Below are 26,179 nucleotides of genomic sequence, written 5' to 3'. Positions count from 1 at the left end.
ACACTGTCATCAAGAGTAAACATATCCTAAGCTCATTTCATATGTAAATTGTATATTTTTCTCTCCTTTCTCTACATTCCATTTTATTTACCAAAGCAGAAATGGAAGGTTTTAGTTTCTCTCTTTCCTTCTACCAGTATATGATATAAATTCAAAAGACCATAGTAATTTTCTCCATTTTTATCTGGCCTTGCTTTTTTTTAAGCACGTGTACTCGGTACCCCCTCCCCTGCAGTGACCTCTTCATTTCCATTTCCAAAGTCCTTTTCTCAGTCTTCACTTAACATTTTAACCTAGTTGGACTCTGCTGGACACCCCTTTTTGGTACCAATTCTCTCTTCTCTTGGTTCCTACGCTGGCCCCTTTCAATTCTTACTCCTTGTCTAGGCTAGCTTTCACTAGATCAACCTTCTAATTTTGTCTTCTAAATGCAGATATTCCCCAGAACAAGAGCTTAATCTTTCTGACCTTTTACCTCTAATTTTAATTAGAAATCTTCTCCACCTTTATAGCTTCAACTATCAGCTTTCCATGAATATAACTCTATATTTCCTGTACAAAATGCTTCTTACTGGATATCACTAGTTGGATTCCCCCTTCCAAATGTTTATAATTGAAGGTGAGCCATCACCTTTCTCTAAATCCATCTTTCCTTTTGAACTTCCCCCTTTCTGTTGATTCTTCCAGTCTCGGTGATGATTGTCTCATCTTAATTTCTAAAGTGCACATTAACTGTACTATGCATTTAATTCTGAATATATGCTAGTTTGTTACCTATGTAATCTCTAATTTTATTTCTTGTTACCATGCATAAATCATAGATATTTTGAGGGCAACAACTGCATTTTTTACATCTCTGTATTTCTGATTACTACCCAGTGTTCAATAAATGATTTTTAATGTTAAGATGTTTCAACTAAGTTGATAATATTTTGCATCTATCTCTCTCATTGTGGTCATTTTTTTTAAGAGTTGACAAATTTTGATGAAAATTAGTAGATATGAAGATTTCATTATGGTTCAGACCACTATCTGAAGCAAGACGGCTGCTAATAAATTTACTGATAGGACGTTTTCTCTAATATTACTAATCGTGGGTTCTGTACAATTTTATACATGTTTGCACTGAATGTGTCCTGCTATTACGAGCCCTCGATAGAGCAAGTGACCAGTCAAAAACTTTATGAGGCAAGTTGAAGGGTCTAGAGTCAGGTTAGGTTATGCAGATACCCCAAGGAAAGGTAAGAGTGAGCTAAAAATCAAAAACTGGACATCTACACCCCATTTAGGAGAATACTTATGTCAGAGAGTGTGTAGTTTCTTACTTTTTATTGACCGAAACATAATGCAGCTTTTCCATTGTCAAGAAAAAGATTTGAAGAATAGTTTCTGCTCTTACTTTGTGTTTTATGCCATTAGTTCACCAAGATAACTTCTGCTTCTTAAACTCCTATTTCTCCCAGGACAAGGCTTACAGATTCTTAGAATTAATGAGCTGGAAAGAACTTGACCATCTGGTTGAAACCTTTTGTTTAGAGATATGCAACTTGCTTCCTCTGGGCCTTATCCTTGAAGTCCCGACTTTGCACTGGCCCTAGAGTTTGGGTAATTCCATCCAAATGGAAATGTTGCCATTATAGTATAAAATAACAGTTTTTGCCCTGTTCATGTTTAATATATTTTTCCCATGAAAAACTAGATTCACTTTTCACTTTTTAGACATTTTTCCCATAAAAAGAGATTGATTTCTCACTTTTCAGACACTTAACATTTGAAATTTTAAAATTAGCCCTGAAGAATAGTTTCCAAAATATACAGAACCATAGTGGGGAGGAAATACCACTCTCCATTTCTCCCCTGTCGGTTCTTCCCTCTACCCTACATCTACTGCATTTAAGCATGGATGCATTGCTTCCACAATAAGAGAATCCTGCCACTCTTAAGGCTGGAAAACTCAGTTCAAAACTCATTAGCTCTGATGTAAAACAGTCTATCTCTCATGTATTCATTGTTTTAGTGTATCAGTTGGCCTCTACCTGTACAAAGCAGAATGGGTGCTCAGAGCAAATTACAAAGTCATTTGAACACTGACTGTTACATTCGTTTTTAGTATGACTTTAAGCAAGTCATATACTTGTCCACTTATCCACCTACAGTGGATGAAACAGTAAATTACAAGAGTTTAGCTGAAAAGTTCTTCTCTAGAGAAAGAGACTTAGGAAATATAAACTCTCCTTACTGAAGAGCCCAGCTCTTCCCAGGCTGATCTGAGAAAATGACCACAAACCCAATACTACTTCAGCACATCTCTCTCCTAGTCTTTTTTTTTTTTTTTTTAAAGCCCTGTTTTATTTGAATACTACGTTCTGGAGTCAAAAGAGTGCTTCAGCAAAATCTGCCTTCCTGGGGGCAAAAGCAGTCTCACACGGTCACACTCTCAGAAAGGCAGATACTGCTGAACGCTGACTGGACAGAAGATGGTTTTCTTTTTCCTCCAGCAAAAATTGCTGAAATTGCTTGAGAAAGAGACACAATATGATGTTTATTCCTGTTTACAGATGTTTAACCACTGCCCCTTCAGAGGGTCATGTGTCTACAAACAGCATCATGGTAATTATATCCATTGCTGCAAAGAACAGATGTGGAAATTGGTGGTTTCTTGGGGGAAAATAATACCAAGTCCACTTTCCAGAAACGCATACAGTGCAACACAGCTGTACCATTCTGTGCTTACATTTAAAGAATATGGGAGATCAGTGGTTCCTTATTTTAAAAGCCTGTGTTACCTTAGATGTAACAAAAAGAATGAGATGAAATAATTTCTACTAATGAATTTATTGTATTGAAAATACTTGCTTTTCCTCAGGATGTAAATTTATGTGAATATATGGAAATCAATATTATCCCTGAAAATTAAAACAAAGCAACACTAACCAAACAAGCTAAGCTTATTGTCTTGAAAGAGTTTATTGAACAGGTCTGTATTCCAAATATATATAGCACTATAAACTTCACTACCTTCTCTCTGTATAAATGTTCTTTTCCTCTTAAACTGTGTCAAATATTGTGTGCAGAACGCTGTACAGAGATCCAGTATGTGCCTACAGGATGAGATTTCTCCTGGACCAAGGCTATCTGTGCCTTCACATGTTCCAAAACTTTACAGAAGACAATACACATCCTATAACTTAGTCATTGTGATAAAATAGTGGAAGTTAATTTGTGTTTACATTGCATATAATAGTATGCAATGACATTATGCCTAATTTGGGAATTTTGCTTCTGGGGCAAAGAAAAAAAATGTAATCTTCTTTTTCCAGGCTATGCTTTTCTGCTTTTCATGATTCCACACAAACTACCCAGCAGCACCAAACCCACTGTCTATGATTGAAATGTAACAGAGGAGCAATCTAGTCTGCTAATCTGGGTCTTTCAGGCCCAGAATGGAAGGATAATAAAGAGACCTGCCAAGTGCCTTTGGCCAGAGCAGTCCTTTTGACACTCCTGATCTAATTCAGCTCTCTGCTTTGTCCCGATTTCAGCCCACTCATTGTCTGTGGCCTAGGGACTCAAAGGAAAACACAGGAGGTGAGGAGGTCTAGCACCCGCTCTATCACTGGTTACCTCACTCTCCAGGTCTTGGTTTCCATGGCTACAAAAGGTCATGGTGTGATGATCTCTTCCCGGTCTCACGTCTTGGGTTGATCATGTCTGTGCATTTTGGAATTTGAGAAAGGGATTCTTGGTCATATGTGTGGGATAGCCCCAATTATCTCCAAACTCAGGAGGCAGTGGGGTAAGAATAGAAGATTCTGACGGTTGCTAGATATAGACATTTTTTTCTTTTCTTTTCTTTTCTTTTGATATAGACAGTTTCAATAAAATCAAGGAAGCTCTTTGGAAAACAGGAACAGGAATGTGCCTCAGTTTATCATCCTCATTGTGGTCTAAACCCACTAGGATGGTTATTAAAATGCATTTCAGGCCCTCTGCAGCCCTATGCCAGACTTCCTCAGTCAGCATCATAGGAGGCAGGGCCGTGAATCTGATTTACACAAGCACCCTAGTGGTAAAATACATACACTGAGGTTGGAAAGCCTTCATCTAGGTGAATGAGAACTTTTTCTGCCAGTCTGTAATGTGGTTGGGAGAAAGTCATTAGTCTATGCTAAATTTCAGTTTTGTAATAATGGAAACTTTATCTGTCTTTCCCATTTTCAAGAAAGTGTTAGTATCATAATAGGACAGCCTCTTAGAAAACAGATTCTTATAAGGGCAAGCAATTTCTCAGCTACAAATGGCTTGCTTTTAAAAAGTAAACAAACTTGAAACTTAAAAATGTTTTTTGCCACAGAAACAACATAAAATGGTGTTAATGTTTCCAGAGCTGCCTATAAAATTCAGGCTGATCCAAAATGTAGTGGAATTTTTACATTTGCAGTGAAAACGTAGGAGAAAGCAATATCATCATTCAATTTGGGGAAGTAACAGAACCAGTTCTTTATATCTAATTTCACACACACCTCCCCTAAAACTTCCCTTTTCTGATCTACAGCTGTTATGTCAGCCCTATTCAACAGTAGTCAGAATGGACATTATAGCACAATTCCTGTTTATTAGGTAACTTTGGGTCATGATAGAATTCTCAAAAGGAATGAAAAGACGGATGGATAAAAAGGAAATTTCCCATGCTGATTCAGCAAAAGTTTGAAGAAATGCCATTGTGGGGAGGTGAAGTCAAGGCAAGGGGAAAATAGAGAAAAAGGAGAGGAGATTAGAGAGGAAATGAGCAGTTTATGTGATGGTTTAGGTGATGACCTGAGTGGAAGTGTAGGAGAGGTGAGTTGCTTAGGTCTAAGGAGAAGATGTATGGTCACCCCCGAGGCAGAAGAAAGGAACACTGGGTAAGAGATTTTATCAGTTACCCATAGTTTCCACCAGATGGCGTAATTGATCCCGGGGCCTCTTGCTCCTGGTCAGTTTATCAGCAAAAGGGGAGAAGAATTATGTGCGACACTTATGTCAACTGAAATAAAATAACACAACGTGAGAGTTGTGGGTTAAGTTTTATCTGGGGCAAAATGAGGACGATAGCCCAGGAGACAGTATCCTAGAAAGCCCTGAGAAACTGTTCCAAAGAGGCAGGGGGAGAACTCAGTATTATATATGATTTCAGTGAAGGGGGTACATTCAGCCAGGCACACATGTAGGCAGAGGCTTGCTGCTAGTCACAAGGAGCAGATGTCACCGTTAATGATTTTAGTGCTTTTCTAGACATGAAGAGATGCAAGAATTGGGCTCATAAAATCTTCTCCTGAAAATATCTATCTGAAGGCCTATTCAGCCAGTTTTCCCAGAATACAGAGCTCCTCATTCCTGACCTCCATCCTGAACTCCTTTCGGGGAGTGTTGGAGGTCAGCGGCTACAGCGGCTCGTTATTTAATCCGAGCAGAGGTAGATGGCAAGTACCAACGTGATCCAACCCTTGTAGAGGCAGATGGCTAGTGCCAATTTTTAGTTAGCACTTGGTAATTCATTCATTTATTCCACAAATACTGAGTGCCCACTATGTCTCATGAACTATGCTAGGAACGGATGTCTAAATGGCCAATCCGACAAAGCCCCTCAGTTAACTTACAGTTGGGTAGAGATCCAAACAGGTACAAGAATGGCTCTAGAATATTAGTTAATATTCTTCTTACAAGGGGATGTACAGGCTTTCCCCTCTGGTGACCTGCCTCGAGGTCAACCCAGACAAAACTAGTACTTTTTCTCCACGAACCCACCCACAGCTGGATGACTGCCTCCCAGCTTCTCCTCCACCCTCTTGATCGTTCATGATCCAGCCTTCAGTTGTCCCTCAAATAAGAATGTACTAGCCTCTGGCCTCTTGCCTTCAAAGTGTTTATTTTGGCTAGGTGACCGGTATTAATCTGATTAACTAAGAGGGGAGATGTTACAAAACTCCTCTCCTCTGCTGTCATACGCAGTTTAGGTGGGTTTGTTGGGTTTTGGTGTTTGGGGTTTGTTTGTTTGTTTGTTTGTTTGCTTCTTTTCACAGTGCTTCCCAAGCCTAGTAACATTTAACTTTTTTTGGTGACCTCTGACATTCTTAGAAAAGCTATGGACATTCAACAGTAAAATAATCATATACTTGAACTACAAGGCATACTACTTCAGATTCAGGGACATCCTGAAGCCTGTTCCTAGACCATCTATCTCTTTCTATGTATCTATCATCTCATTTTAAAACATCTATCTCTTTCTATGTATCTATCATCTCATTCCAAAAAAACTGACACAAATGTGGGAGCTTGTGGGCCATGTTGGGAAGCAGAGGAAAGGTTTTAAGCAAACTTTAAAAATTTTTCCTAAGCAGGATTGATTCTGACTGGTGTCTCTCTCCTGTTTCTGTCCAGTGCATGCAACTGACAGCTAGGTTTCTCTTCCCCAAGTCACTCAGTCTTTGTTTCTCGGCCCCCTCCCCCAGCGTTCTGACTTCGGTTTCCATCCCAAGGTCCCTCTTCCGACTCATTTTCTGCCTCCTTTAGGCGTTGCCTCCGGTCTCTCTTCAGGGTGATCTCATCCCTTTGTTTCTCCTGGGCTGCCACCAGTCAGCTCCTCCCTACGCCCGCGTCCCCGGCTGCGGGCGTGGCCCGGCCGCCGGACCCGAGGGACCGCAGGGCGTGGCTCGGACCGCCGCCCTCGGAGCCCCGCCTCCAGGGCCCCAAACCTCGCGGGAGGCTTCCTGCGCTCCCGGAACACCGAGGAGTTCAGTTTTATCTTAACGAACCTGCACAAACTCTCGTTTGGAAGATAATTGCTCCTTTCAGTGGCTCGGACAACAAAAGCATCAGCCCGTGCCCCAAGGCTGTCCGCGGTAGAGCAGCATCGGAGCGCGATGCACTGGCCCCTCCCTCGCCCTCATCAGTCCGCCTGCCTTCGCCTCCCCGCGGCGGCAGCACGGCCGCAGCCTCCCCCCGGCGCCTGAAGCCCCTGTCGCGTCAAGGTTACACAGTGGGTGGGGAAGGAAGAGGAGAGAAAGCTGGTTCAATTGCAAGTCGCATTCTTGTCCCTCCCAGTTTTTCCTTGCTTGGGGGCTGCAAAGAGCACATTAGCTTTGCTCCGGCTGTTGGCTCCTGTTTCTCTATCAATCAGAAGCAGGGGAGACGCTGAGCAGCGGGCAGGCAGGGAGGTTGCTGTACGTCAGCAAGAAAAGCCCTCTGGATACCATACAGGAATGGCCTTGTCATTAGGGTACATCAGAGGCGGGAAAATCAGCTAAGATCAGGGCCGCAGACAATGATCCTTTATCACTGGAAAAAAAAGTTATCCAGGCTTCTTCGTTTGAGCTTTCCATTTCCCAGGATGAAATACAGGCTCCATAGACAATTGCAAACGAGTTCCTGGGGGGTGGCGGTGGGGAGGGTAAGCGGAGCAGGTGGAAGAAGTGCAATGACTTATGTAGATGTGGCCAGATTTATGCTGCGTGTGAGATTTTCTCTTAGCCTGGAAACATGGCACCAGCATGCATTTTCCATTCATTCAGTAATATTGTTAAAAATTATTACAGAAGACAATTTAAGTGATACAAACAAACTTTATTTAACACTTCATGAAGACAGCAGTGTCTGGTCTCAAGGGTCCAGACAACTGCAAAACTGGATAGAAGGCAGGATGCTTCTAAGGGGTAAAGAATAAGGACCAAAGATGTAAGTATAGAGCCCAGAATTGGCTTGTTGTTTGGGGACTGGTTACACTGTGTTCCTGGTCAAACGGATCATTCACAGGGACCAGAAAATTAGCTAAGTTTCAAATGGCTGACATAGTGCCCTGGCTATTTCTTGAGTGGGTCCATCTTGACCTGGGAGAATGGAGGAGCTGCAGAGGAAGGAAGGTCAACCCCATTTGCAAGTGATGAGGGTTAGGCAGCTGACAGGAGTTAGAGCTTTCTCGCCCTGTGTTCTGACCTCTTTTTCTGGTTTAAATAGGTTGAAGCTGACTGTGGCAGAGGATGAGTGATTTGCATGTCTTATTTATTTATTTTTAGCAGTCTTGTTTTTTTCCACCCCTCCCCCCAAATAGGACGGGAGGTTTCATTCAGATTTTCCATACAGACCGACAAGTTAGCTTTAAAAATTGTCGAGTAAGGCGTTCCTTCACTCTCCTGCAAAGGTTTTGGGGAAGGTATAGCTTTTTGCTGACTGATGAATGATGTGTCCCTGCATCCTGAGAGGGTTGGAATTAGATGCTTAAAGGAAGGTGGTTTCTGCTTTCCTAATGAGGTGGGTCATTTGCTAGTTTGCAGAAGCATAGAAGTAAAGGCAACTTGAACTATGCAGAGTCAAGATTCTCTGCGCAGAGGAGGCTGGTCAGCGGATATATCCTGTGTGTACTCAGTAATCCTTCCCAGGGACTGGCACATTTGAGAAAGATCGTAGTCTCATGATATGTTCAATGTACTACGTAACTAATTATAGAAGGTAAGTCGAAGTAGAGGTTAAAGTTTGGGGAAGAGACCCTGTCCATTCTGAGTAGAGTTAGGTCACAGTCAGCTTCTTTGATGCTTGCTTTTTTCAGGAAAGAGGAAAACAGAACATATATACATTCACACACAGTTAGGACTTTGATACTTTGAATGTTTGAATCTTAAATCTCCTCATCAACTCCCCCAGGGTACAGACACAGAAACTGAGGCCCAGAGAAGTGAAGAGACTTCCATGAGGTTGGGCTGGGATGGGATGTGTCAGATTTACAACCGTGGTCTCCTGATTGCCCATCCTGGGCTTTTGCTAATTTACCTGCTGCTTCTTATTTCTCTAAATTTCATAATAGAGGCACCTCTGAAATTGTACTCTGGTTTAAGGAGATATTCAAAAGGAACTGAGGATCTCCCAGGGCAGGTGTGTTTAGTCTGAGTGTTACAGGCCAGTACATTTTATGCTGTGATGTGCAAAAGATTTGTGAAAATGCAGATCCTGAGCAGTGGATCTGGGGCAGGGTGAGAGCGCGTTGCTGTCCAGCTGTGGGAGATGCAGATGCTGCTGCTCCGTATCTGAGCAGCAAAACTGTGGACACCGTCTTTCCTCCTCGCCTTTCTTTTCTCACTGATAGAACAACCCTGGGGACTTAAGGAGCCCTTGTTTCTCCTGTTACCAGGTCCCTGTGCTCCCTCAGCTAATCTAGCTGCCTTCCCCTGCTCTGTCTCACCCAGACCCGAGACTGTCAGAAGCAGTCCCTAGAGACGGGGATCTTGAGCTGGAGGGTGTGATCTTTTGTCTAGTGACTTAGCGCCATCTCACTTGCTTCCGCAAAACCTTTTGCACATAAGCAACTCACTCAACTCTGGTGGTTAAAAAAAAAAAGTCCTTTTTCTGTCGCACAAGTGTCCTCCCAGCTGCAGCTCATTTCTCTCCTTCTGGGAGTGCAGCTGGCACGCTGTGAGCTCACAGGCCTAGCCCTGCCCCTGGGGCTCAGCAGGGCTCTCTGTGCGTCTTCCCGGGGTCACTCGGGTCCTGCACTTCTTCTCCAGCTGCGTGTGATCCCCGGATGCAGGTCTGAGTGCCTCTGTGCAGTGTCTGGGTTAAGCAAACAGCTGGGCAGTGACAGGGCAGGGCCCTTGGAAGGCAGGGGAGCTTCAGTGGCACCCATTTCTCACTTCTCTGAAGACTGCCTGCCTCCCAGTGCTCTGCCCGGGCTCTTTCAGTTGCTCTGTGAGCTCTTTTTCAGTCTTTCTTGTTAGAAGCTGTTCTCGGGAAAGAAGCAATTTAATCCCAACTGTAACACACATTCACCAGGCTTTTATTAAATCCTTACTATGTGAAACAGTGATAGAGGCTATCACTCTATACATATGTCTATATGGCATGTATATATGGTAGAGAGGGTGAGCTCTGCGGTCTGCCTAAATAATCAAATCATAGCTCTACTCTTATTAAATATAGAACCTCCCCAAGTATTGTTTTGTCATCTGTGAAAATAATAATGCCGCTACCTCATACATTATTATATTTATCGTCATACCTACCTCATATGTTTGTTATGAGATTTTCCTGCAAAACATTTGGCTCATGCCTTAGCAAAGTGATCAGTAAACTTTAGCATCTTAAAGTTAGAGTCCTGAACCTTTTATAGAATAGGTTCTTGCCTTGCGCAGGAAAAGAATTCTGTCTCACTCAGAAGGGGAAGCGGCTTAGGAGATACACACCGCACAGCAGAATGTGGGCCATCTCAGAAAGGTGAGAGAAAGAGAGACTGAGAGGTGGGAGGATGTCTAGTTTAAAGTAAAGGAAGATACACTCTCCATAGACAGAAAGCGGGGCCATCTCAGAAGACAAGAGAGAACGTGACCACGAGGTGCGGAGCTGTTAGGTTTTATGGGCTTGGTAATTTTATATGCTAATGAGTAGGGTTAGTACAACTACTTTGGAGAAGGGGTAAGGATATCTGGGAAACAGACCCCCCCCCCCGCCTACTTTTTGACCTTTTAAGTTCAGCCTAGGAACTGTCACAGTGCTTGTGGGTGTGCCATGAGGCTCAAGGTCTCCTAGAAGTCAAATCTTCTGCCATCTTGGTCCTAACCAGTTTGTCCTGTCCTCAATTGCTGTCATTCCTTCCGTGGTTGTGTCCTGCCCCCTTTCCTCCTATTTCAAACCCAGTGCCATATGGTGGTGGGGAAAGGGGCATACCACACCACCAGCAATTCTCCAGACACCAGCTAGGTGTCCTACAATTCAAATCAGTTCCACCATTATCTACCCAGAGATAGCAGATTCCACCGGTAAAGTGCTCAGTCCTGCAAGACGCCCTCCACTTCAGACACCAATCGCAAGCCCTGATTGTTACCTATGATTCTGACTGATTGGCTACAAATTGGAGGTTCTGACAACCCTCTCCAACTCAGGATGCCAATTGCAAGTCTACGTTATTACCTGTACCTCTGAAAATGGCTGTAAGTCAGAGGTTCCCATGACCCCCTCCTCGGGTTTGATTAATTTGCTAAAGTGGCTCACCGAACTCAGGAAACTCATTTATTCACTAGTTCACTGGTTTATAACAGGATAGAACTCAAGAACAGCCACATAGAAGAGATGCTTAGGCCAGGGTATGGGGAAAGAGTGCAGAGCTTGCATGCTTTCTCTGAGCACGCCACACTCCTCAAATCTCCACATGTTCACCAGCCTGGAAGCTCTCCAAACCCTGTCCTTCTGGGTTTGTACAAAGGCTTCATTACACAGTCATTGGCCATTGGCCATTGGTGATTGATTCAATCTCCAGGCCTCTCTCTTCCCAGGAGGTCAGAGGGTGGGACTGAAAGTTCTCCTGGCAACCAGCCCCTCCACCCCATCACCTCATTAACATAACAAAACACTTTTATTGCTCTCATCACCAGAAATTCCAAGGGTTTTAGGAGCTCTTTGCCAAAAATGAGAATGAAGATCAATATGTATTTTTTATTATAAATCACAGTGTCACAGTCTCTATTATTAATAAGACAATATTCCTGTCCTCAAAGAGTTTATGGAGTAATGAGGAGTTCGAAGAATAACTAACGTCAATAACTACAATGCAAATATAGAGAGGTAGATGGATAGATAAGCAGAGGGAGATGTTTGAGGAGGACCAAATTGTAAGTGAGGTCACAGAACTCAGGGAACAAGGAGCAGTTTTCAGTGAGCAGCATGTGGAGTTTAACATAGATGTAAACCCTGTCCCAGGGACTGGCAAACTACCCCTTCAGGCTATGAGTGGTTTTTACATTTTTTTAATGGCTTCCAGAAAATCAAGAGTAATGATAATTCATGATCCCTTACAATTATGTAAAATTCAAATTTCACTGTTCATAAATACAGTTTTATTGAAACACAGTCATGTTCACTCATTTATGTTGCAGCTAAGCTTATTTCACTCCACAACAGCAGAGTTGAACAACCGGAACCATATGGCTCAGAAAGCCAAAAGTATTTACTCCCTTGCCCTTTGCAGAAAAAGTTTGCTGACCTCTAGGCTGCCCAAGGAGGAGGATGCGAGAAAACTCTCCAACCAAGACGTGAGGATTGGGATGGGTTGTGAAGGGTGTGTGGGGTTCCAGCCAACACACAACACAGAAAGGTGTTTGTGGAGAGCCAACCTGTAAGTGAGTTCACAGAACCCTTGGAATGAGGAGCGTGTTCAATGAGCAACATGTGGATCTGCTTGGCTAAAGTAAAGGATGTGCTCATGAGAGAAGCAAGAAGGACAGGCTGGGTCCATCCCATAAATTGCTCAAATGCTAAAGCAATTCATAACTTCTTAGCCTACTAAGCAAAGGGAATATTTAAAAATTTTTGGAGTGGGTGGGTAGTTGGGCACCTTATGATAAAACCCTAAGTATTTCAGCTTAATCTGATAAAATATGTAGCCTAGAAGGGAAGACAAACCAGTTTAGAGAGCTTCTATAGTGTTAGCTTTCAGTGTCTGTTTTAAACCTTAAAATAAGGGAATGATGCTGAAATTTCAGACAATTGGTAAAAGGAGAATCTTTGTCTAGGTCTCTCCTGCACACCCCCTCCACCACTGCCACCAGTACCTTCTTGTTACCTTGATTCTCCACAGTGATTTAAATCGTCTGTTGTGTGTTTCTGGGGTGCTTCTCTGCATTGCCACAGGCAGGCTGATGTGCACGCATTTACTAGAGATGCAGAGGTACCAGGTAGGTACCAGGCTTTGACATGGCTTTTGCTATGAGTTCAGCCTGGGGAGAAACTAGCGAATTATTCTAACCTGGAGTCATTGAGTTGCCCCAACCGTTGGGAGAGGAATCCCCTAGGAATCTTTTATTCCTATTCTTGGGTCTAGTCCTGAGCCGACACAGGAGGATGAGGAAATCATTGACTTGAGTAAATCCAAATTGTGGGCAGAGCGGTTGCATCATCCTGTCTTCCTGGAACTCTGGAGTTCGGAACAGTCTCCAAGGCTTCCCTGTGTTATAACCTGTCATTTTTTGGAGTTTCACAGTGCTGGACACAGACGCCATGTTCTGTGTGGCACTTGAGTCACACAAGAGGCTTATGACACATCTCATAGTTGTCAAGAGGAAAAGAAAATAATTTTCATTGACTTCAAGGACTCAGAATCAGGCTTAATTCCTCCTTATTTTTACCCAATGAACCTAATGGCTCTGGCTCGGAGATCAGGTTATCATAAATCCTTGGAAAGCAGGTTCATCTGGATTAATCCAGAAGGGGTAGAATTTGTGTGACTGGTTTCAAAAACAGAAAGGAGAGAATTTTCTCTTTAACAGCTCCAAAGGGTGCACTGTTTTCTCCTGGCAGAGCCACAAAGCTGGTTCTTGGTGCCGTGATGAACACTGTCACCTAACTCTTCCAAGGAGCTGTGTGGCATAAGTAGTATGCCACTTGGGGGTGGGGGTGGATATAATCAGAGCAACAAGAATGACATCCATGGAATGGTTCTAAATGGATTTCCCTATCTGCCTCCACACAATTGTGAAACAAACAACAGGAATAGTTGGTTCAAGAAAAAGGTTTTTTTAGTTCAGGCACTCTGGCTGGATTTGAATCCTCAGACCCAGGAATAAATCATAAAACCAGCTCTTTGCCACCAGCTCAGCCGCCTCCCCCTGATAAAAATAAAGGTGCCTCCACTTTATTCATCTGCTTTTCTCACTTAATTAAATAGCAGTAATTCCTGACCTGAGGACCTCCTCTCACACTTCCCCCAGTGTTGCTCTCTTTGCTCTGGATATGTTCTCTCTCCTGCTTTCAGAATTAATAGGAACCTGGTCTCTGGGCTATTCTCAGCCTCTCAAGTGTGAATCTTCCCTGTCAAAATCTTCACAAGGAAAATGAGTCACAGCATCACCTGGACGATGAGGTCATGATACCACAGCCCCTGCTCTGAAAATGTATTTGTACTTTCCTATTGTAAAGGGATTTTGACAGGGGAAGATGAAATCGGGCTGACAGCTCTGAAGCCAGTTCCTTTAGACACTGGTAACTAGCCCAGCAGTGGCAGGCACCGAATGTGACCAAGCCGTGCTCTGGATTCTCCCACCCTGCACTCCGCTTGTCACTTAGCCTGGGAGCCTGGAGGAGAAGCCTGCAGAGAGTGGACCAGCTCTGTCTTCCTAGGGTCATTTGCCCTCACATGGAACCTGTACAAAGTATTCTGAGTCCAAATCCTGGCTCTGCTACTTACTAGCTATGTGATTTTGAGCAAGTTACTTAATGTCCTCGTGCTTAAGTCCCTTCACCTGTAAAATAATAGTACCCATTGCAGGCCTTGTTAGAGTTAAATTTAATAGATATATTTGTGTGTGCATATATATATATATATATGATATAATAAAGTGCTTGGAAGAGTACTTGGCACATAGTACTGTATAATTTTTCAATTTGTTATTACAATTATTTTCTGCAAAGACCGGAGGCTATTTTAGAGTATCTTTAAAGAGTTTTGTGTTTTTTTTGAGAGGAGCATTTATTAATTTTATGAAATATTCATAGTCCCGAAAAATTCCTTCATGAGCTATCAGAGAGAGAAAACCATAAAATATTGATCGAATAATGCACCCAATCCCTAGTCTCCAGAAAGTAGCAATTTTCACTTCATTTGTATTGTTTTCTCTCAGGCAATTATTTATAGAGTTTTTTAAGTACCAGGCATTTTACAAATACTATTTTGTTTCATCCTCAAAAGATTCTGCACAGTAAGTGTGAGTATCCTGACATGAGGGAGTAAGAAACTGAATTCTAACGAAATTAAGGATTTACGTCAGGTCATATATTTGAGCCATGGCTGAAGCAGGATTTGAACTCAGATCATTTGAGCCAAAAGCCCTGCCAGGGAGCATGTCGTCAGTGTGACAGTGCCAGATGACCTAGAGAGAGCTGAGTGCCAAAAACAAAGGGAGGGACAAGAGAAAAAGAATGACAGAAGTAACAAATAGCATTAGCAAACTTAGACTTTCTAGAGTCTTATGTGTTTGTCCTTAAACTATCCAGCAGCTTGGGGATAGAAATCCAGTTAAGATTGAAGTCTGTCCTGACCCTGTATGCCATTTACCTGACATCCCCAACAAAAATTCAGTTTTTCCACACATGGAAGAATACAGCAACATATCTTCTAGAATCAGAAAGAAAACAACTTTTCAGAAACAAAGAAACTTTTTTTTTCTTTATATTTCTCAAGTACTGTTTGAAATGGGCACTTACCTGGTGATCGATACAGAACATGAAGGCCCGTGCAAATGACTGTTGACAGATAGCAATGACCCTGCCGAAGCATCCTGCCGTCCGCCTCACAGAAATAAGCACACTGTACAAGGCAGTATGCTTGCTGTTCAAGTGCAGTTTCAAGCAAAATCACCTGTTCCCCTCTTGCGAACGTGTTCCTGCCCCTAATCCCTTCTATATAGAGATTCTGGAGCCACCTCTGTTATAAGCCCTGAAATGTAGACCAATTCTATTCATTAAAAAGTACTTTAAGCGTCTTAGTGCTGATACTAGAATTGCTACTTATTCAGGGACACTTTCTGAATGTTTAGTGTTGAATTCTTAGATTGAATTCTCTGTTAGTTTCCTTAAAATGTAAGCGATTGGGGGCCTAGGTTTAAGACCTGTTTCCTCATTTGTGGGGCTTTCCACCAACCTGTTTCAGTTTCTTCATTTTATAAAGGGGATTAGCACACTTGCTCAGCCTACTTCATTGTAATTCATTGGGGAAAATTTTTATGAGGTTGCAAGTGCTATGTAAATATAAAAATTCAAGTTACTGTCATTTTTTTTTCCAAGTAAATAATGTCTTGAGTTTATTTCCATCTCCCATCATCGCCAGGATTGCTGGTATCCCCACCCAGGAGGGGAGAGTCCAGTACCTTAACTCTACAGAAGGGGGCTTCCTTTCTTGAATATCTAAGGAAATAGTCATCTCTAGCCTACAGCCTTAGGCCATGGGGTTTGTTATAAAGATTAAGTCAAAATAGAGGGAAGGAGAGAGTCTCCAACAATCCTCCATGAATATTTTCACTTGTTTAACTTACAAAAAAGCAGAAATATATATTTGAAAAATAATACACTTGATATGATTCCAGCCAACTCACAGATGAGTATGTTAGGTGTTTTATCTTAGATTTATTTCCTTTTATAAGTGCTTTTAAAATTATTATTTTCAATGTCATTTCTATAGTTTTATATCTTATCTCCTTGTCTGACCTCTTTCATTTCTATAGTTGTTTTCTTTGTTCAGCCTCACTGTATGAAGTCAGTTATTCGGTTAGATGCTGGCGAAACATATGCCTGTCTTTGCCACGTGCTCTTGAAATCCATCACTGGGAAGTGAAAGATTTTAACAGTTGACAAGATGGGATTCCAGATTAATTTTCCTGTCATCATTTTTCTTAAATGGCACTAATTGTGAGGTTCAAATTTTGGATTTATTCCACAAAATTAATTTAGCATCTACTGTATGCCAGGCACCATTCTAGAAACTGGAGATTCAGCTGTGAGCAAAATAGGAAAAGTCTTTCGTGTGCTGTTTTTTTGTCTGTTAGAAGGTACCAATTATAGTGTGATCTTTGCCTTTTCTCCATCTGTCTTTGCAGGACAAATAGAGTTATGAATATACAGAAGAAAATAAACGATAACTCTTTTGAATGGAAACAGAGTTCCCCATCAGTAGTGCCTTATACTGTGTTGAATATGCCACCTCATACTGTTTAGAAAGTAGCTGGGCTGCACATGTTAAATAATTACTATATGAAAAAAAATTACTATATGAAAGTGAGCTGAAGACCCATTATCTTATTCTCTTATTTCTGATCTTGGACTAGATTTAAATCAAGTACAGAAGCTCCACTGATAACTTCTTTAATACTTGGGCATTTTCCCTAAATTATATGCTATCAACTATGATCAAATCAACTATGCTGAAAAATATAAATATTCTTACATGAATTTCACCCCCATAAATTATTCATAAGTATAGAGTGAGCTGCAAGTAGGTATTTGTTAGATTCATACATACCCATCCGCACTTTATTCTGGTTCTTTTATGGGCTGCAAAAGATTCCGATAGGCATGAAAACTATAGTGTGTTAGAGAAAAGTTTGCTTAGGGTATCTCTGGCCCTTCAGTGTTGCATCTTGGAAATATCTTTTGCTCAGTCAGATGGAAAATATTTTGGCTTACTAAAAATGTTCCTACAAGAAGAACTGGTCCACACCAGTGATTTTTTTTAAAGCATTTAAAATTCAGTCCTCTTCGTGAGAAAATTTGAAATATTATCATAGTAGTACTTAGAGCTAGCAGAAGTAGATTCAGGGTCAAATTCCTCTGTGCTTGGAAGATTGAAGTATTCCTATGATAATTAGAAAAAAATAAATGAATCGAAGTGTCCCAATTGGAGGGATGATGTTATTTTAGTCTTGAAAGTTAGGCATTTATAGATTTTTGCCTAAAGCTCTTTTGTAACATAATAAATGCAAATGTTTGGACATCTTAGACTGAATCCTACGTTGTCCACTTCCTCTTCCCCCAGAGGAAAAGGAAACTATTAACCAGAGCAACAATGTTGGGTATTAAATAACTACCTCTTACACTTAGCTTTCTTATCCGTGATTCTTAAATATTGATGAAAATTACTGCCCTTTCACTTAATGGATTTTAAAATTTGACTAGATCCCAACAAGTTAGTATAATGATACCCTTCATATTCTTCAAACCAATATTCAGCCAAGATTTTAATCTTGGTTGAAAAGTTAAAAATTCCCATACCTTGGTTTCCTCTAAGATTTTAGAAATTACAGGACTCCCAAACAAACTGGTCAGTAAAGACTCTACAAAGATTCTAAACTATAGCCATGAAAATTTCTGACAAATTATGGTGACTCTTCCTACATATAAGGAACTGTGTCGACATGTCCACCTTAGTTAATTAACATATAGCAACAATTCCATGCAGAAATGAAAGAATTTCATCAGAACTCAGCATAAAGCTTATTTGTGGCAAGACTGAGTTTAAAAAATAAATCTTTCTTAATGAGATTATAAACCGACTCTTTAGCCATTAAATACCAGGATCCCCCTTTTCTGGACCTCCTGCATCCATAACTGACGTATTGACACTTGGCCTTACTTTATAAGATGGGTGTAATGCCATCTCATCAGGTGTCTCCTTGAATTCCTGGGAAATTATTGATTATAAATACTATGAGGTTACTTTTTAAAGTGTATTATAAAAGGAATCCTGTGTGGATAGATCCCTTTCTGTCTGTTCACTAGTGTTTCTCTAGTGCCTGGCAGAGGCACTCAGTATTGTTAAATGAATAGGTGAATGAGGATGTTGACACGATGCTTTATGGATAATCTGCTGCAAGAAAGACTAAGCTGTTCCAGGTCACTAATGCAATAAAATTGGACTTGGGGTTGATTGGCTGGGGAGAAGACCTGAGTTCAACTACAAGCTGGGCCACTGACAGACTCACTCACTCTATCAATTGAGGCAAGTGACTTAACTTTTCAGGGCATGGCTTTTCCATTTAGAAGCTGAAAGGGTTGTGCTGAATGTACCAGGTGATCTCTGCTGTCTCTGGGCTCAAATATTCTTTGTTTTAAGGAAGCACTTCTTGTCTGTGTGTATATATTATATACATAATAATATATATATTATAATAAAAATGTATATTTTTATTGAAGTATAGCCAGTTTACAATGTTGTGTCAATTTCTGGTGTATAGCATAATACTTCAGTCATACATGAACATACATATATTCACTTTCATATTCTTTTTCACCATAGGTTACTACAAGGTATTGAATATCGTTTCCTGTGCTGTACAATATGAACTTGCTGTTTATCTATTTTTAAGGAAGCACTTCGATTTCCAGTTGGGAAAATGTCTATATGGTCTGACATCTTAGGGGTACCCTAGCAGCCAGTCTTGGAAAATGTTCTCTTCCTTCTTGTCTCCTCTCTCAGCAAGATACAATCCTAGTGCAATTACCCCCAGTACTGTGAAAGGAATTTTACCAGAAAATGCCTGTAGTTTAAGCCATATTTATGGAGTCAATTATAGGTACAAAAAGAAAGAAACACACACAATCCGGCATTGTCTAGCTTAAGATCCAATTTTTACTTAAAATACTTTTCTTTCTGGGTACCTCTGTTCAATCATTTAAGTCTGAGCTCATCTTAGGTTGGTTTTTCCCTCCATCCCCCTCCTTCCTCCCCATTCTCCTTCTCTCCTTCCCCCTCCATCCCTGTCTCTCTGTCTCTCTGAAAAATTTGTATTAGTTGTCTATTTCCAACCTATCCCTAAAATCTAGTTCCCCTAAGTTTCTGATGATATTAAGTGGGCCAGCATTCCTCCAGGAGGAGCTGCATGCCTGTGGGATACTTGGAGCACCTCTTAGGGTATGTCCACCTATTAGGGTATTCTGCTCTTCTTACAGGATTGTCTCACCTCTCTCTTAACTATGGTCTTTCATGATTCTCTCCCTTCTTGCCCACCCCTTCCTCTCCTGTGCCCCTTACACTCCTGAATTGTTCAGTTGAGCCTGATCCCACAGTCAAGGCACCCAAATCTAGTCTGAGGCTTTCTAAACAGTCATTTTAACATAGAGCCTGGTGCACAGAAGTTTAAGAAGTCCTGATCATTTGGAAAGTTAAAGTGGCAGATGATCTGAGAAACAGAGAGAAAGAGAGAGAGAGATGGCTTGGGGGTGGGGTGGAAAGAATTGAGAGGGGCTCTTCCTTTCCATGTAAAGTATCTTCTTCATGTCATTCAGATTCTCAGATTCCTTCTTTTTATGGTTTCCAGGTTTTAAAGGGTTTTATCCCCTTTCCTCTGTGCTCTTAAAGAGAAAAGAGTGATGTGTTTTTTCTTTAGTCACGAGATCTTTTCTGCTCACCTGCCCACTCTGAAATAATTGGTTTGTTCACATTCACGAGGAGCAGTATTTGTATTAAAGAACCACTTGGCATCAGTGCTCAACTGCAGATGTCTTATCATATAAGATGGAGCCTCATTCAGAAAACTCAAGATAGAGTAAAATAAATTAACAACATCTTGACTGCATGCTTCATTCACAACTGTTAATTTAACAGGGTTATGCATCCATCTCTGAGCAGAGAGCTCCTGGCAGGGACAGCTGCTCCCGTGCCCCAGATTGTGCTGTGTGCATCCCAGTAGGAGTCAGTAAGAGCAGCAGGAGAGCAGGAAGGTGGTAGTGCATCAGTGCATCGGAACACTGAGCAGTGTGGCAATGTGGCCGGGGGAGGAGGGAGCAGGATGTGCCCCTCCAAAGTGCTTTCATCACTGCTTCATTCTTTGTATGGGTACATGCACAGTTAACAGAGGAAGAAGAAAAATTTGTCTTGGGTTTTACTGGAAATTTGTCAGTCCTGGTTTTACTCTTACATACAGCTTATTTTCAAAAATACCTTTGTATATCTACTAGCATGTTGATGGACCTAAGCAATACAGACCCATATGCTTGTACAAAGAACGCCAGACAGGTCTATATCATGATGAACAAGATCTGGGTCACTGGGGCAGATCTGGTATGACAGGTGGAAAACATACCTTGTGTTGGCCTGCTGCAATTTGCATCCTAAACTAGAGCAAAGGCCAAGGTCAAGATTGGGGCCAAGCACAGGACTTGGTGCATGATAAGCATCCTTTAATTATTGGTCTTTTGAAGGAAATTTGCTGCATTGTTCACTGCTGTATTTCCCCAGTGCCTAAAACACTGTTCACTAAAGTTAACTAGACATATTGTGGGTTTTTTCGAATATATACAAATAGTGAACCACTATGTTACACACCTGAAACCAATATAATGGTTATATGGAAACTATAAGTAACCACATAGGGGTGTCATGGTAGGCAGTGGAGCTATATAGAATTCTGAGTATTTGCCCAGACATTCCTTTTCATGACTGTACCTTCTATTCCTATCCTCTGATTTAATTTCCATGTGGGAAAAAGTTATTTTCAGCCTATGTTATGCTGTAACATGATCAAATAGTAAAGATTTTGTATTCTAGTCTTTGCCTTTAGTACTAGGATGGCTCTATTGATAATATAAAACTCATTTTCAGCTTCAACTACTTTTGGAATAAGAAATTGTGGTTTAGTGAATATGTGCCACTCTTTCAAAAGTGGAAGCAATGTTTTCCATTCTTTTTTTTAAAACCCAGGAATAATGGCCATTTTCTGAATTCAAATTTTGAAGGTCTGGTATGCTCATTACTGATTTTGGACCACGTACAGAGGAAAGCAGACACCATTTTGTGACCAGCACTCTGAGTTGTCACATTCTGAATGTATCCCTCAAAGGCCTGGACTCATTGCATTTCACACAAGACCCTGATGGAATTTGCTGTCTAAACCTTGACTATACTCTTTGCCCCAAATTGATTGGTTTCCTCAGACTTGAAATCTTGGGGAAAAAATAGACTTTTCCATAATATTTTTTTTAAATCATAAAGTTTTTCATGAAGTCGCTCTCAGAAACCTTAAAAAACCAGTATCTTTCAGAGCACTTTGATCAAGACCTAGGGTGAGGGTGATTTGAATTTTCAAGATACGTCTACAAAAGGGCTGATTTAAGTTTGACAATGGAGGGACACTGAGCTGGGGAAAGAAATACGTATAAAATCATGCCAGTGATTCTGGAAGGCCAAAAGGACATTAATTTCCCCATAAAATGGTGTGTTCTCTCCTAAATTCTTCACCTGGGAAAGAGGGGGCTTGGTTTGAATTTCCAGAGTATTGTTGATTTAACTCCAAGTACAGTGCCTGGCACAAAATAAGTCATTCAACAAATACTTGCTGACTGCTGTGATTTGAAGGAAAAGAACATTATTCCATCTCTCCTTTTTCCCTCCTTCCCTCCATAAAGGTTGAAAAAAATGATGAGGACCAAAAGATTGAACAAGATGGCATCAAACCAGAAGATAAAGCTCATAAGGCCGCGACCAAAATTCAGGCTAGCTTCCGTGGACACATAACGAGGAAAAAGCTCAAAGGAGAGAAGAAGGGTGATGCCCCCGCCGCCGAGGCCGAGGTGAATGAGAAGGATGACGCCGCGGTTGCCGATGGCGCCGAGAAGAAGGAGGGAGACGGTTCCACTCCCGCCGAAGTGGCCTCAGCCACCGGCCCCAAGCCCGAGGAGACCGGCAAAGCCGGCGAAACTCCTTCCGAGGAGAAGAAGGGGGAGGGCGCCCCCGATGCTGCCACAGAGCAGGCAGCCCCCCAGGCTCCTGCCGCCTCGGAGGAGAAGGCCGGCTCGGCTGAGACAGAAAGTGCCACTAAAGCTTCCACTGACAACTCGCCGTCCTCCAAGGCCGAAGACGCGCCAGCCAAGGAGGAGCCTAAACAAGCCGACGTGCCTGCTGCTGTCACTGCTGCTGCTGCCGCCACCACCCCTGCTGCAGAGGATGCTGCTGCCAAGGCAGCAGCCCAGCCTCCGACGGAGACTGCGGAGGGCAGCCAAGCCGAGGAGAAGATAGGTGAGCGACCTCCGGGGCAGACGCTGGTGCTGGGTGGGCCAGGGGGCCTGTTCGGAAAGAAGGGCCACCTGCGCCATCAAGGGAGACGGGAAATGTCCAGAAGGTGTTTTCAGGAAATCCAGGGAAGCTTCAGTTAATTCCCAAAGTGGTACGTCTAAGAGCTAACTCTGGCCACTTGAGTTCTCAAATTGTCTCCAAGCCTGAGAGAGAACTCAGGCAGGTCTGTGTAGCAGCCGGTACTAAACAAATCTGGCAATTACCTTCCTAACTGAGCTGGCATAAAGAGTAAAACAAGGTAATCCTGGTTTAAAAAAATATATATTCTGTGTGCTGGATAGACTTAGTTTCATAAGAAATTACTGAAGCTACGTTTATTTTATGGATGGGAATTAGCTCATGTGATTATTTGGCTCTAGGAAGTGCCTGGTATAAATGCAGCCAACTCCTTATTGATTCAGATGATCTAGTTTGTGAATTGCCGGCAGCGAAAACATAATCTCAGACCACCTTTCCCTAGCCCACAGTATGTTTCCAGGCATTCTCCCCACAGACTGGTGAGCAGTGTGCGTATGTGTACGTACGCTCAGAGAATGTTAATAGTGACATTAATCGAGGTCAGGCTAATTAGGAAAATAAGTCTGTTGATGTTGCCAAAAACAAAAGAAAAACCCCAAATATAGAACATGTTGTGAAGTCAAACATAAATTATCATTTTATTATTGAAGGCACTACTTTCTGCCATATGCATACATAATCGAGTGTTGACTATGATTACAAAAAGGTACTGGACTCTCTTTGGCTTAGAGCTCTAACTTGGAGTGTTTTCACTGTTACTGCCCAAAGAGCCTGTGCAAAATTGGAACAGAGCATTCCCAGTGCAAGATGAATTTAACAGAATTTCACCCCTGGACATTAGACCTGCCCCCCACCCCAACCCATTCATAGTGGTAAAGGAGACCAGCAGTCTCCAAGGTCTTTCTCTGGCCTAGTATGACCCATGAATACCCTTCAGCCCCAAACCTTGAAGATAAAGTTGCTTCTGTGCCAGTTTAAAAGGTTGGGTTTACTCCTTGAGATTTAGTGATTTAACCCATGATGTGTCCAAGGACTCAAATTTGGCCTGGACCACATTGTGCCCTTGGGAAATGACCTACTCCATGAGAATGGTCTGGGAAATGTCTTGTTATCTGAACATTAGATTGAGAAAGTAGTTATTGGACATTTGCCGTGATATCCATTTCTCCAGATTAGGTACTGCAGATTTTAGACATTTTCAGGTCTACTTCTTCCATCTTACTCCCAAAATTCTGTGAGGAAGAAGCCCAATTATATTAATTATTATTGTTATTAGCATTCTCTAGCTTCAGATAAATCACACACCTCTTTCTACCAGTGACTCATTTTAAATCTTTATTCCAACTACATACCTGCCCCAGGGGCCAGACCTTGAGGTTAAGAAGATGGGAATATTTCCCTGGAAAAGGTAAGGCATGTGATAAGAATGGTTTTGGTTTTCATTTACTCAGCAAAACGAACCTTGTTAACGACTCTTCTTAAGGTTTGAGTTCCAGCCTTAGAGACGATGGCTGGAAATCATTTTGCATATGACAGACTACCTTTATGTAATTTCCATAAATCTTAAAAATTAGTCATAATTTTAAATATAGAAAATATTTGGCATTGCTCAGATCATATTTTTTGAACTGGGATTTCTGAAATTGTAAGTAGAGACAGAAAGATATAATGTGATTTTAGGTATATGCTCATGATTTGGATTAACAGAAAGGAAGATAGCTTTAATCAATGAAGTCTAAAAATAATATATTTTAAAGGAAATTCAGTTTTATTATTTATCAAGTTATGATCACTCAAATGAATTAATAAAATATTTTATGTAGTACATGCTCAATAAGTAATAAATGAATGAAAATCAGACAAATTTAATTTATAGATAATAATTTGTTTACTCATTCATATATTCTTCCTGCAGTCTTGCTTATTCCATTCAGTTATTTGATTAAAAATGTGTCTGGTCAGTGGAAGAAAATAGAGATTGTGCTCTGTACTAAACAATACTGATTCTGACTGAAAAATGTCTCAATTAGTCTGAATTTAATATGTACACTGAAAGGCAATTGAAACGTGTAGATGAAGTTCAACTTGAAGGTAATCACAAAGGGCGGTTTATTTTACATTGTCTCTGAGCTTGGGTAGGCATTGTCCTCTTGGGTAGATTTTGAAGTGCTGCCTGTAGTCTGTTTCTGGACTGATGTAACTATTAGCTTTGTCTGCTGTATGTGACAAGCACAAATTACCCAGGTATGGTGAGTCTCATGGAATCACAGAAACTGGAGGTGACAAGATCTATTACAACATCTCAAGCCCAAATTCCCAGCGGTCCTGTACCACATTTTCCTCTATCTCCTACTGAATTTCATTCTAATCCAGGTTAAAATAACAGTATTTCCAGTTGAGCTCTACTATTTGGGAATGAAAGGGTCCTGTGATTGCCTGGAGGGGTGTAGAGAGACATTCTGAGGAGGTGGAGTGGGTTGAGGGCAGAACAAGCCAAAAGAGAGAATTCAGGACAAAAACTGCTATCAGTAAAAGGATCCAAAACTTTGGACCAAATCTGATCACTACTTTAATACAAATGGGAATTCTTTGTAAATTACACACATTTTGTTTATTTTACTTCCTTTACTATTAATGGGTTTATTAAAGGTGGATGCCATTTGCATTAGGACCTTTGGAATTTTTTTTTTGCCTTCTTTTTTTAATCCTCCAACCATATCTCCTTATCTCTGCTTTGCCACTCTGCCTGCCCATATCTCTGTATGTTTATGGCCAAAAGATTTCAGTGCATCTCTGATGATGATTTCTTTATAGGAGGAGGAGTATTTATAGCATCTTCAGCACACAGCCTCCTTTCGGCTATGAGGAGAGAACTTCCAAGCCTCTTTTAGCGATCATGTGTTTGGTGTCTCCTGCTGGATAATGTCACTGTGCTCGCTGGGCTCCCAGTGAAAGAATTCTCTGCTCTGTCTCTTCTCCATGATAACCTGTTGGCTTTCCCCAGTGGAGAACTCTAAAGTTTCTGCCATGGCTATATTCAGTGATGTAGTATTACCAAAGCAACACATCCAAGAGGCTAGAAATCAGCGATGTTGATAAGTGGCTTCCACAGAATACTCCAGTAATACTAGTAAGAAGTGTGGCTCTGGGTTACCCTAGATTTTCTGTATGTTGATTTTATTTTCATGGTCTCTTTACTTCTTTCTAATTGGGGTCATCAATAATGATCTGGGAAAGAGATGAGTTCTACTTATCATTACTCTGAATAGAAAAACAGTAACTCAGTGTCTCTCTACTTCTTTTCCTTCTTTTTCTGCCTCCTTCCTCCCTCCCTCCCCACATCCCTCTCTCCTTCTCTTCCTCGCTCCCTTTGTTCCTTCCTTTTCCCCTTCCAAATAAAATAAAATATAAATATATTAACTTTCTACCATGCTAGGCTTTAGGGTCACAGAGCTGAAGATACGGTCACTGCCCTTAAGGAGCTGGGAGTGGGAGTGGGATGAAATGCAGGCAGTGGTGTTGAAAACAATCACAGTAATAACCTCACTCAATTAAATTCTACAAAAAGATACGGGATACCTCTATATG

The 26,179-nt window shown here is 41.4% G+C and overlaps 1 protein-coding gene across 3 annotated transcripts in view; it reads left to right on the top strand.

The window, feature by feature from the left end:
* The window catches only part of GAP43 (growth associated protein 43), a 457,292-nt gene that overhangs the window by 392,701 nt on the left and 38,412 nt on the right, over positions 1-26,179 (top strand). For all 3 annotated transcript variants that reach the window (XM_072964925.1, XM_072964929.1, XM_006210311.4), the window contains one exon: positions 21,907-22,516. In XM_072964925.1, coding sequence (XP_072821026.1) covers positions 21,907-22,516 — 610 coding nt within the window. The remainder of the gene's footprint in view (positions 1-21,906; positions 22,517-26,179) is intronic.

The sequence above is a fragment of the Vicugna pacos genome, chromosome 1, assembly GCF_048564905.1.
Source record: "Vicugna pacos chromosome 1, VicPac4, whole genome shotgun sequence".
NCBI classification, from domain to species: domain Eukaryota; kingdom Metazoa; phylum Chordata; class Mammalia; order Artiodactyla; family Camelidae; genus Vicugna; species Vicugna pacos.
Note: the sequence above shows the minus strand (reverse complement) of the source record. Positions and strands in the feature narration are given on the sequence as shown.